The sequence below is a fragment of the Corvus moneduloides genome, chromosome 5 (genome assembly GCF_009650955.1).
Source record: "Corvus moneduloides isolate bCorMon1 chromosome 5, bCorMon1.pri, whole genome shotgun sequence".
In the NCBI taxonomy this organism is placed as follows: Eukaryota; Metazoa; Chordata; class Aves; order Passeriformes; family Corvidae; genus Corvus; species Corvus moneduloides.
In genome coordinates, this window is record NC_045480.1 from 39712848 (window position 1) to 39726674 (window position 13827).

At 36.4% G+C, this 13827-nt stretch overlaps 1 protein-coding gene across 2 annotated transcripts in view; it reads right to left on the reverse strand.

Moving 5' to 3' along the window:
* Positions 1-13827, reverse strand: part of TLL1 (tolloid like 1) — a 130006-nt gene that overhangs the window by 14567 nt on the left and 101612 nt on the right. For both annotated transcript variants that reach the window (XM_032108941.1, XM_032108942.1), the window contains exons 15-18: positions 11674-11834; positions 8576-8756; positions 1985-2110; positions 493-620 (exon numbers count right to left, since the gene is read on the reverse strand). In XM_032108941.1, coding sequence (XP_031964832.1) covers positions 493-620; positions 1985-2110; positions 8576-8756; positions 11674-11834 — 596 coding nt within the window. The remainder of the gene's footprint in view (positions 1-492; positions 621-1984; positions 2111-8575; positions 8757-11673; positions 11835-13827) is intronic.

Sequence of the window (13827 nt, forward strand, 5' to 3'; positions counted from 1 at the left end):
CTCCAGCCTGCTCTTCTACTTATGTTAAAATTTGGAGCCACTTTTAAATGAGAAATCCAGATTCTCAGGGGTTTTGTATCTCTTTTTCATCCTTAAAAAGAACAGAACAGAAAAAGGTGTGTACAGAGGACTGTTCATAACTCAAAACTTTGCTTATTCTATATATTGAAATTTGTGAAAATGGCCTCTGCCATATTTGACAAAACTTAGCACAAGTTTTATGAGTTGCAACAACAATATAGTAAAGTCTGACAGGAGGAAAGTATGCCTTTGCAGACTATTTCCCATCACTATAAATTTAAATCACAGCTCTATCATATTGAGTAGTCCCTGTTGGCCAGAAATTGACAGGAGTCAGCAAATTTTTAAAATTTACTTCTCGGATGCAAACTGACAGTAAAGTTTAGTAACAGTTTCATATCATTGAGCAGTCATTTGAGAAGCTGATTTGGTGGAAGAAAAGCTGAAAAGGAAGGGTAGGCAGAGACTCACCAGTTTGACCCTCTGCCCAGGGGTAGCACTGATTTCCCACGTGCACTCCTTTCTGCTGGGATACTTGTCCGGCCAGTTGGGACTCGTGATGATGCCATTGGGACTGTGGATCTTCTGTTCACACTCAGCTGTGCCAACAGTGATAGCATCAGTTAGTCTGGGGGTCTGCATTCAGAGGTAGTCAAAAAAGTACTATTTTTTGTCAGGGCAGCCACTAAATGGAAGAGATCTTTAGGAAGATATGTAAGTATGCTCTTCAGAGTGCAGTTATTTTCTTCCCCTCAGGCACGTGCTTTAGAGCATTAACCCAGCATGTTTCTTTATGGATTGTTGTGATACATACACTGTTGTTTACAATGGATGGCTTTTTTTTTCGAGTACTATAGTACTATACAGGAATAAACATAAGATAAATGCTGAAAACTAATAAAATATCTTCCTATTCCCCTATCTTACATACAAGTGTGTAAATCCATATAAAAAGTCTCACTACTCCAACCTCAAAAGAAATATCTCAATTTTTTTCTCTTCTTGCTAATTTTCACTGCAGCTAGAGAGCAATCAATTTGGTTTCTAAACCACAGTTTCTAGATATACATATAGACAATTTGAGAACAGCAAAGACTTAATTGTAAGTATGTACAAAGAACAGCTTAGTCACTGACTTCGTAACTACACCACTAGTACCCAGAACTAAAAGAAGGCATTTTTTTATTTAGTTTTTTTAACTGTCTCAAATTGCTTTCTAAATATCAGGGAATTATTTCAAAAGAAAAACTTTTAGAGTAGGCAAGTAGCATTCCAAAACCAGTGAAAATGCAAATGATTCACAAGGGCATGTCTTTAGTCTCAAATTAAATCCATGGTAGAAAACAACATTAAGAAATTACAGCAGCTCACATGATATTGCACACTCGAGGTTCATTTGCAGACAATTTAAATTCTACTTAAGCCCCAGAACCTATTGTCTTCTTGAAGGTAGCCACACCTTGAGAGAGCCAAGAGGAAGAAAGATACATAGGGCTTTGACTGGAACTTATATTGTCGGAATATGTCACCTAAAATAAACCCAGAAAGGGTAGAGATGGTTTCAACATGACTGTGAGGAAACTAACTGCTACTGATAGCAGCAAATCACAACTTTACCAGGCTTCTCTCCAGAAACTCTAGACCTGTGTTTAATACAACCTTAGATAGATACTTTATAAGAGTTTTTAATATTCTACACTTCACAGAACTATTGAAAGTAGCACTCTGTGCCAGTGATCCCAAGTTTTCCAAACTGCATTCCTGTGGACCTCGAACTCAGCCCACACAAATGCTGGGGATGGAGGTGAAGGGAAAGGGGAGGGATGTTGTAATGCTTAAGCCCAGATGTCTAAAACCCCATTACCAAGAACTTTCTTTCCTTTCTTTTGTTTGAAAGGAGAACTGCAGAAAGCTTTCTGCAAGCCAGTTGTGTAACCAACCACTCAAATGCCTTCCTACTCACCTTCCTTGCAGTCATGTTTATTTTCGTGTAGCACGAATCCATTCCGGCACTGGCAGACGTAGCTTCCTACCGTGTTGATGCACTCGTGCTGGCAGCCACCGTTGTCCTTGGAACACTCATCCTTGTCTACAAAATACACAACAAGCTCAGGTGAGCACACAGGTCCCAGCAGACCTTGCTACCAAGACAAGCATGGAGCCTGAGTCCAGAGCAGGATAAGCTACAGCAAAGTCACTCTTCCCAGTAAGGCAGTTCTGTGGTGCCTTAGTTCTAGCCACTCTTTGCTCAGCCTGCAGCCTTGCACTATGGCACAAAGAGTCTGTCTTGTCTTTATGGGAGATGAAGGTTAGTTCCTAAGGGAGAGGAACACTAGTAAAACAAGCTAGAACAAAGGAGGTAAGAGATTTACCAGCTTTTACTCTTTCAATTGGTCTAGCTAGTAAAAGTTTCATAAATATCCAGTTTTATTTTAGTAAAGTGGTAGTGTAGATTATGGACAACACAAATTATTCCAGCTTTATGCTAATTCCACAATTTAATGGTGATACCTTGAAAGGAACATATAGATCAAACAAGACTTCAACTTCTACACATTAAACACGTAAGAAGAGAAAGATTTCACATAAGCTTTTCTAATATGTTGGGCTTTTTTCCCCAACAGAGTGACAGTATGCTTTACTTTTGAATGAATCTGGACATCACAGAACATCACAAAAAAACCCATTTCATTGAAAGAAAAAAAAAAAAAGAAATTGGCATTAGTTAGTTCAAGATCTACAATATAGCATGCAGTTCTGTTTATTAACATATAATCCTTCAAAAGAGCTTTTAGTGTGTTAGAAATAAAGCAGAGAGTAGTGGAGGAAATATGACCTGCATTAAACAGCAACAAATTCATTGCATGGACAAAAGCCAAACTAGATTAACAGGCTGTCATTGTAGCAAGAGGCCTCAGCTGCCACACTTCTATGTCATTCAGCTGTTCTTGTTTTAGGTGAGGCTGGTCCCTTTAAAAGAGGCAGACTGCTCCTGACATGTATACACATCCTTGCATATATGTAGAACTATATATGTATACACACATATACACACATTGTTAGATATAAAGATATATGCATATATATATATAAACAAACACATATTAAACCTCCCCTATATTTTACTAAATTCAACATGCTATTTCAACATGCAAAAGAGAGGAGGGAAAAGAGCGAAGGAATTTTGGTCATCCCAGAGGTCTGGTTGTTGCAGGGCTGGAATGCAGAGCATTTACCCCCTTCAGTCTCATATACTTTGGAAAGCAGCAGTTAACATTATCTCCAAACAAGGCAACGTGATATTTCAGACTTTAGCAGGTACAGCAAGAATTTCTATAGGTCAGAAGCCACTGTGGATAATTTAAGTCTCTTTTCATTGTCTTACTCATGCATTTTTTCCCTGCCCTTACTCATGTTCAGTAACACAACAAAGGAAGTTTGCATTGTAATTGCATACGCATCATCTTCCTCTGCCAAAATGTATGCAGCACTCCCAAAATGCATTCTGCACTTGACCTGTTTACTTGCAGATCTTTCCATACAAATCAGCTTCTACTTATAATACGAGATGATAATGTACATTTAGAGGCAAGTTCTGCAAGTCAAACCCAAGCATCCACTGCATTTTGTACCATAAATCTCAAATCTGTTTGTACTGAAAGTTTCTGGAAACTTTCTGCAAATGTGAACAGATTTGAAAGTTAAGAAATAGTTGAAAACATAGATACCTCTCGAAATCATACAGCCAAAGACTTATACGACTTGTCATTTTGATGATGAAGGGAAGCATAAAAGCTCCACAGTACACTATTTATGCACCTTGCAAACTGAGGTAGTAAATCTATGTAATTTCAAACCAAAGTTATAATTTTGCAAGAGCAAGCACTATCATAAATTAATTCCACATTGCAAGTGAGGAACAGTAACAAGCAATTCAGAAATTAGAAATAATATGAACAAAACTCTTCAATATTTCCCTCTTAAGCATTAGTTTGTAATTTTTCACCAAAATAACAAAATAAAAGGAAGGCAAGCTCAAAATGCATTCAAGTTAAGCTTTCAAGTACAGAGTAGGTGGACAAATTCTAAATAAAAGCCCTGTCCATTTTCATCATCCACCAAACTCTGTGAAAACACTGAAAAGTATTTTAACATTAAATATGCTTATATTCTGTAAAATAATCTCTTAAGAGACCAGTACATAAGCAAATAGGCCCATGTTGGATGTCCTCAGAAATAAAATAATGGGCAGAAGGTAGAAAGGAGAAATTTCGGAACACATTTGAACTACAATAATGACTTGTACATAGTTAATCAAGGATGCAACTGTTGAACAAGCCTTCCTCACACTTCATAATTGAGAACAGACTTTCTGTCAAATTGATTGCCCAGTTTAAAAATTTGTGAAAAAAAAACAATTAGTCTGTATTAGTTTCTAGAACAAATGTTTTGCCATGTAAAAACAAAGCCATTTGTTATGCTGACAGATGGAAATGAGTCCCCCCAGTTTTGAATGGATACTTTCTTTCTTTTCTCATTTCAGTACTCAGAAGAAGGAAAGATCCATTCTCAACAAAATATTAGATGGAATCAATCTGAGGACAAATGGTCGTACCTCTGAGACCCTCAGAGGCCACCAGTCTGTGAATAATACGTACTCGGCCTGAAGGGACCTGTATCAAGTCCTTGCAAGATTCAAAAACAAAAATTTTCTCTTTGCAGGCAGCTTTCTTGTCTGTGGAAAAAAATGTACCAGGATGGCACCAGAGGTGAGTTTGTGTTCAAGGCTAGAAACATTCTAGCTGTCTCTTTTTAACTGCTCAATGATTCACCACCCAAGAAGAGATGCCCCAACAAACCTCATTTCTACATTACATCAAAACCCATGAATATTTTGAATGATTATGCAAAGAATCATGTTTATTTACAACACTGAAGTAAGTCTGAAACTTATGATAAATTGAAGTTTAATGACAAACTATGACAGATCCTTAGGTTATCTTCTCAGAAAGATCACAGAAAAAAGATTAAGGCCTTTTAAAAATATATTATTATTATTATTATCATTATCATCTTTTTGGCATTATTTAACACTTCTCTAGTCTTATAGGCCCAGCAGAGTGTTGAGTCCTGCAGGGACTTACTCCTAGGTCTTGGCCTTATAACAAAAGCAGGAGACAGAGGAGGACAGAAGAAAGAGGGAGAAGAACAAAATCCTAATTACTGGAAGTTTTTTGTTTAGAAGCCTAATATCTGATTCCAAGAAGTTTTAATTATTTAAAAAAAAAAAAATATTTAGTGACCCCCTAGTTTCCTCTCTTTTTCTGAAAAACTTGATTATAAATATGCAATAGAGTCTCTGCAGATCAGCTAGATCCCTGCAGAGGCTCCTAACTGAGCTTTCTTCAGAACTGTCCCATCAAATGTAAGTTTTACATGAATGTTGAAAAAAAAAAAAGTTTTTCTCACTTTCCAGTAGCACCTGTCTGTCTGTTAACACTATTTTACAGCCAAAAATATAATTACATGTTGTCTTGTATCAACATAAATACCTTCCTAATGCAGGTCATCTGTTGCCCTATGTCGCTGTTTGCTTTCACAGTTTATCACAGCAGGTTTCAACCACCCAAAAACTGCTTTCTGTCGTCTAAGCTGGAGCTGGGCCATCCTTTCTCAACTCTAGCTGTGGTGCAGAATTCATCACCAAAAGAGTTGCTGAAAACAAGGGAAGTTTTGTGGCTGTGCTTGAGGAACACTTTACGGTTCCTAACCTTCACACTAATTTAACTTATCCACATTTCTCTCTTGCTGAGCATTGCATGTGCCCTTTACTGGTGAATAGAGTGCAAGATGTGTTTTATTCATTACATTTTTTTCCATTATGTCTTTCTAAGTGCTTACACATACTTCTATTGTGGTTTAATTAATAAAATTGCTAAATGTACGCAATCAAGTGTCTAAGTATTTCTACCCAGATATCATTCTAAAAGTATTGTATTCTGAAGATTAATATACATATAAACAGGCAAAAACACAACACCTCATCAGCTGAAAAATTGTTATCAACTCCCAAAAGTCAAAATACTTGAAGTCTCAAGCCTGTTCTTCATTGACAGATCAATAGCATATTATGCCCATAATAAGGAATAAGGAATTCAGGCATAAGAAAGTATCAGTGTTTTCTGGCAGTCCTAAGATGTCTGATTAGTTATTTGGAGATGACATCATCTTTTTTGATATTTTAAGTTCATAAATTTTGCCTCAAGCATTACAAAATCTCTGTTTTAATCAGGAAACATTGTCAAACAGGGAAAGCCAGATGACACAGAAGAATGGAATCTGCTAGAAATTAGAACAAATGGAAGATAGTTGAGAAAGAATAAAAATAAAATACTCATATTATATTCAAATATTTGAACTTATATTAAATGCTGGCAGAAATGCATTATGAAGCATTCAGTAAATTTATATACTTACAAATTCAAAGACTATTTATATCAAAGTTTGGGGTTTTTTTTGAAAGAGATTAGATATATACTATGTCCAGGACACATCACACATTTCTATTCATTAAAAAACACATTAGTTCAAAACTATCCCTGACTAAAGAATTTATTCTGTGATCAATGACATCATTTAAACTTTTTTTTTTCAATTACCTTGAGGGGGAAAGATAAGAACATTTCATTCATCACTGAAATATACAAGGGAAAAATTCTGAAGAATTACAACCTGATGCTTTCTAATCCATGACCTATAGTCTAGACTTTCCCCAAGATACAGCATTAGTGGAACCCACTCATTGGTGGAACCCAGTCATTTTAAAAAGCCACTTAAGCAAAATAAATAAATACATCTGTGAAGATTAACTATTACTTTAAAGAAAACCAAGATTTAACTGTCTATAAATGTATAAATGATCAGGATGTCCAGAAAACATAACTTCTGAGCCACGGAACTTACACAAATTACTACGCTATCATTGCCAGTCTTAAGTGAAATATCTGTAAGATCTTAAAAAGATTTAACAAACTTCATTTGCAGTTTTTAGAACTTGAACATGTCAATATTTAATCCTGTAAAAAGTCAAAGTATGTGACAATTTCTGCTGGCAGGACTAGACCTACATAAAATGACTAGCTGTGTGCTTCTAGGAGAAAGCTCTGTTGTGTGCACATACGTATTTACTACAAATAATGAATAAACCTTGAATGCTTCTTGCCAATGTAAATCATAAATTTAAATTTAAAAAGTTTTCATATATGTAAAGATGGATCTCTGGAAGACTATGACCAGAAAAAAAAATAGACACTTAGAGGAGGCAAAATGTTTGTTAACATCTTGTATGAGATTAAACACCTTTTCTCATCTTTCATAGTTGCTTACTAAAAATATCAAAATAGTCAAAATAAGAAAATATTCAACGTCTAAACTGTTTACCTTGGTAGATATTTTTTCACTTTCCAAACCTCATCACTTATATATTATACAGATTCTTATTAGTCATAATCATTAGTTATTAACAGTAACCAATGAAATACCATTTCATTTCAGTTTTGATAAATATTTTAGCAAGCAAATGCTAATAATGGTAGCATATTTTACTACATGCAAAGTGTAATCAGGATTCTCCAGATTTAGATTTTTAACTGCCATCAAAAAAATCTGGGGCACAATTCAGCTCCCAAATTCTTCTGTTTGATACCTGGTTTAGGGAGGTGGGCAGATGGGACTGGTGTTCTGTGTTGTTTTACCCAAGGTGAGATACCTATCCCTATGTGTGTGTGTAAACATGCAGGAAAAACACAAAGCAAACTTGGCTACAAACACCGAGTGGTCTCCTGCCAGAGCCAGATTTCTTTGTCCCCCTCTCAGTGGGTATTTGCAGAGGCCACTGTTGAGCAAATATTTCCTCACACCTTAAGCTTCACTCCTGTAACTTTATTCAATAGTCTATGTCCTCATATGATACAAACTTCCACTGCTCTGATCTCCCTCAGTAAAATTACACTCATAAATAAAAAGACACAGCTTTTTTGCAAGATCAAGATCTTAAACCCTGTTCTTCTGCAAAACGTTAAGTGCTAAGTTTGGCACAGAAGTACCCATAATGTTAAACAAATGTTGTACCACAAAGTGGTAATTTCCCAACAAATGGAATATATTAAGAGACTTGAGTAGAAAAAATACTAGTGTACACAGTGTGCAATTCGTATCACATTACAACTGGGATTTGAAAAAAATAGCAACAAAATTTAGGATAAAAGAAATCTAATAAAAATATAGAAATACAATATATTTTCTTTCATCCTCTATCTCACAAAATTTACTTGCTTCTGCTGTTATTTATCTATATATGTTCCATATGTTTGCTACAGACATTACAAGTGAGAACAGTATTTTAAGACAGGACAGTGGTTTATTTATATATATAAAACTAATTCAAAGCTAGCAGGAGAACCATAAGCAAAGAAGCCACTCATTTTGTGGTCACTCCACCTAGCCAGTGGACACCCAGAGGCACTTACAGGTATACAAGGGTACTTTTCTATACCTGAGAAGAAGTGTGCCTTGAAGCCTTTTTTTGAGACGGTGTTGTCAGATCGAAACTCGATTCGCATGTTGTTGTACTGCGAGGTGATAACTTCGGGCACTTCTGTACCGCAGAATTTACCGTGGAGCTTGGAATCAGAAGAAAGGCCACTGCGAATCTCCACATAATCGTACTTGCAAACCTGAGAAGAGAAAGAGAGAAAAAAATTTGGCTCACCAAAATAAAAGCGTGAAGCTGTTTACAAATGGCAGAACTCTGACTGGTATATATATTGCTGCTTAGTAATAAATGAACAATATTCTTCTTCACTTTGTCCTGACTCTGAAAGCATTTGTAAATTCTTGCAAACATGTCTTGATTTTAGGTAAGAATATTTTAAGGTCACTAACACATAGCTATACTATGAATTATGTTCAAACATATTTTTATAGGATGTTGACCGGTGTTTAATATCTAAATTTCAAGATGCTTAGAAGCATTTCCACTTAATTTGAGAAGCAAACATTCCATTGATAGTAAATTAAAATCTAGAAACACTCATCCTAAAAGATTGTACCTATCTGCACGCTATAAACCACATACCTCAAACCTACAAACCTTCCACTACTTGCATCTCAAAGATTTTTTTTAAATATTAATTTTCACCTAGAAACTTGCAAGGTAATTTTTTACCATAATGTATTTAAGATAAGTTAATATATTTCCAAATATATAACTTTCCACTATTAAAACCATACAACTTTCATCAACAGTAGCATAGTTAAAATTTGGAAGCAGGATGCATACCATTTTCATTAAAAGGTTAAAAATAAAGTAATACAATGTAATAAAAAAGCCTTATGCAAGGCCTACTTCTCATGGTAATATTTTCAATGCATAATCCTTTGGTGAACTTAAAGCCATCCACCCAAAAACTTCTAAGCTTCTTAGGCTCAACTATCAATCATTTAATCAAAAATGTCCCAGTTGTCTGCAATTAATAGCTTAAGAGAAAATATTGGCTGGGAGGATTCAAACAGAGCTTATATTGTCCATTAAATCCAAGTTGTCTTTGAAAAATTGCAATTTCTAGCCAAAAAAGGAGCGTCAGGGGAGCTGGAAGGGAACAATAGAAACGGATGTTTTGGCCTTTGTTGTTCTCTCCCTATGAAAAATTGTCAATTTCCAGTTGGTTTTAATATAATACATTGAAGATGTAGATTAAACTTTAATTGTTACTGGAAGAATTTTCATATGTTGCAGAGTGGGAAAGTGACTTATTCAGCTGAAACTCTTTCTGTACAGTATAAAGAACACAAAGATTCATGAAACTTGAGTTAGTGCCACTTGCTGATCTATATTAATTGAACGACATATTTATAATAATGCATGTGATTTTCAAATATAGCTTACTACATTGATAAATCCCACCAATTTCAGCAATATAAGAGTGGTGAGTTTTTATGGTTCCATAGCTTTAGATCAGAAATGAAATGCAATTTCAGATAAGTTTAGCTTCCTCTATACTACACTGCATTGAAAAAAATTTACAAGTTAAACTGCAAAATGTGAATGTAAAATATTAAATTTTAGTAGTGTAAAAGACATATTAAACTTGGTCCTAAATGAAATTCCTATAACAAATTTTTTAAAAAAATAGAGTACTGATAAATGTATACATTTTATGTCTGCACTCAGACAATATATTAGAATTTTCCAGATATTATGTTTCTTCTGATTTTCCCAGGCATCCATCCTTAGTACTACTATTTAACAATATAAAGCCAAGACTCAGTAGCACATGAGATGATCAAACTCCAGTTCTGAATGTTGAAAGACATTTAGGATTTTTCTATCTGCTTATGTTACACGCCTCTTATGACCTTAGAAAAGTGATTTAACTTCCTTACACGCCAGGTGTTTTCCTTGCAAATCTTGCTCACATAGCAAGAAACTGAAAGGAAAAGGTTTTTATGACTTGTTCAAATGGTAAATTTCAGTTCTTTGGAACTTTTAAGCTTTTATTACATCTCTTGCAGTTCTAGCAATAATGACTACAGGACATGAGTGTAACATTTATATCATTGAAAACTGGAATTTCACGGACTTTAGAACCCACTCCAAAAAATTATGGGGGGAAAAAAAAACTCACATTGCTGCCTCTGCAAATAATATTGAGGAATTTTGGAGAAGCCATGGCTGGTTTGGTTCTTAGTTATAAATTAAACTCCAGCTTTTATCCTTTCAAATACCTCTGCCCAAAAGGTAGGCCACCTTTATACCAAATAGATTGCTACAAATTTATTTAGTCAGAAATAACATCCCGGGATTTGTGTTCTTAATGCATAATGTGCATATAAACTCAGTGGTTACAGCACGCTATGGCTGGAGTGTAGTGAGGGAATTCAACGATAGGACAGAGAAGTGCCTACAAAGCAGAACAAATGCTGAAGATGATGTTGAAACCCATATTTTACTGCTTCCCATCCAAAAAGCACTGCAACTCCCACCATTTTTTTTAAAGCTGTAAGGAGCATCCATCAGTACATGGAGGGCTCTGCCCTGTCCCTCCTCCTACCTGGACAGAAGATCCTGCATGCCTCTGGGGGCTGCCCAGCTCAAAAACTGCTGCTATTCTATTGTGCCTTATTTCTGGTACTGCTCATTTCAAAATACTCCCCCAGTGAGATACTTGTGATTTAAATGCTCTCTCACTCCATCACTAACCACAGCTTATATGTATTCTTTGTAGTCAGTTTGTAAAGATGATTTGGTTTCTCCAGATTTTCTTCTCTTGAATTCTTTCCAATATGCTTCAGCCCCATTTGCTCTGTTTTATTTTGTTGATAAAAAAGTCAGCTGAGACTCAGCAGAGAACATTTTTTAAAATTTCTTGTAATACATATACATTTAGATGATATGTAAAAGAGAGGTATTCTTTCCATGTTTGTTTTGAAAGAATCCAGAAACAGTCCCAAAATGAAAACAAGAATATCCATGCTTATTGTCAGCATATGAAAGGTCAGCAAGGGTTTTATAAGACAATACCTACTTTTGAATGCTTGTGAAACTGTTTAGCATGTAACAGATTGTGCAGCTCTTTGTTCCCGGTTACTTACTTCATTCCCTTCTAACTCAAAAAACTCAAACTTCATTGAAATTCGGTATTGCGTTGGGGCAACCACCTGCCACACACAGTTTTTGTTTGGAGGATACTCTTTTGGCCACCCTGGTGTGGTTATGGTCCCATTTAGCTTTGTCAGGAGTCCTCCGCAAGCAGCTGTAAAATTAAAAGAGAACATAGTTTCTTGACTGACACTGTGCTTTACTCTAAACAGAAGCACACTGAGAAGAATCGGTCCTCTCATTACTTATATGCTGCAATGCCCAGACAGAATAATCAGAATCTTGTTTTATCATGCTTGGTGCAAACAAAGAGAAAGAGACAGCCCCTATCTTGAACAGCTTGCAGGTTTGTGGGCAGAGATAAGTTTCAGGACTACACAAGGCGTTATCATATTCATTCTTTTCCCCTTCCTCCAGAGACTCTGGTTATTCTCTCACAGCCTTTCCCATACAAGTCCTCTGACCTCACCACCCTCCCCAAGACCCTGACCACCCCTCTTCTTACAGAGGGATACTTAAGATGTGCTTCTCTCCTTGATTATTGATGCAGAATCAGCCCTACCTGTCTCAGCTCATATGGCTGCATATGCCTCCCATAACCTCCTAGACAGGGTCACTTCTTTGGAAGAGCAGACACGTACACTTCAGTCACAATTACTTTTGCTGAAGTATGGATGTTCAATTAAAAGAGAAAATGCCTATTATTTCCAAATATATGCCAAATAATCACCTCTATAAAACAGAAAAATACTGTACTTTGCTCTTGAATGCAGTTCAACTTGCAAAGGATAAACTCATTAATCTTTTCCATCTGTGTAGATTTTTTTTTTTTTAAAGGAAAGTAATGGGATTTAGAGAAGTTCTCGATCACACTCGGCTACATTGATACCATTGCACTGTGATGGCACTGGAAATCATCCACACATCTCTTTCCAAAGAGCTGAAGGGGGGAGCTCTATTCAGTGGCGCTCCACAACACTGAATGCTTTAAAAACTGGCCATTCCAGTCTAGTTGATGATCTCACACACTTGCATCTACTCCATCTAACACAGCTGGGAGAACTCACCAGTTACTGTATCAAGGCTCATTTTGTCAACTCAGACACACACCAGTGCTCCTCCCAGTCCCTAGTTTTTCACGCAGCACATTTCTTCGTGTACACGTAAAAGTAATCTGATGGGAATGGGTGCACTAAGACCCTGGGTCACACCTCAGCGTATCAAAAAAGACCAGACATAGGTTTAGAGACTGCACCCAGATGGCACAAGCTGTCCCCTCAAATGGTCCAATCTGGGTCAGAGCAACTACTGCCAGATTTCAATTTCTACTTTTGAACATTGTTCTATTGATCCTTGAGGCAAGGGCGGGAAATGTGGAAACAGTGAAAAAAGAAAATCTTAATGCTTTCTAATGTACTGCCATTGGTGGAGACTTGGATTAGAAGACCATGAAACAAATTTCTGTGCACTTCAACACTGCAGTGAAGTACAGGACTAAGTTTCTGACTGAGTGGCTTCTACTCATGTGTGAATTAATACAGCTAGCTCACCCCCCAAATGGCTTTTTTTTGGCCCCAAAAAAGCCATAACGAGGATGTAATGTTCACAGTGACTACACAGTAATTTTGATTCAGCAGTCCCAAGTACTATCTACATACAGTGAGTGCCACCTCAGGTGGAACAAACACATACACACTTTTAGGGACAGCTCAAGGTTTTTGCTCTACACCACACTGCAGTGCTTAGAGTGTCTTCTTTTGACAGAGTTGCTTTACTGTTTGGGTGCCAGGGATGCATCTCTTTTCTATTTTTCAGAGGCAGAGGGAAGAGTATTCTGAAAGACTGGTAATCCTCTCTAATATTCTGACTCGAGTCAGCAAGCAGACTAAACTGAATTCCTTGCATAAATTTGGGGCGATGATCAAAAGCCCAGAGATCAAACTTCTGTCTTCATGGCCCCCCTTAAACTTATTTTCTTATTGTCTGCCTAATACACAGACATCCATGTAAATTATTTTTCAAAAGTTCTCTTTATTAAAGGTGGGGGAGGGAGGAAAAACAGCCAAAAAAACGCCAATGAGCTTGATGAGAGCCACAATCTAACATGCCTTTAATCTAGGACTATCACCACCTCACACAAACATACA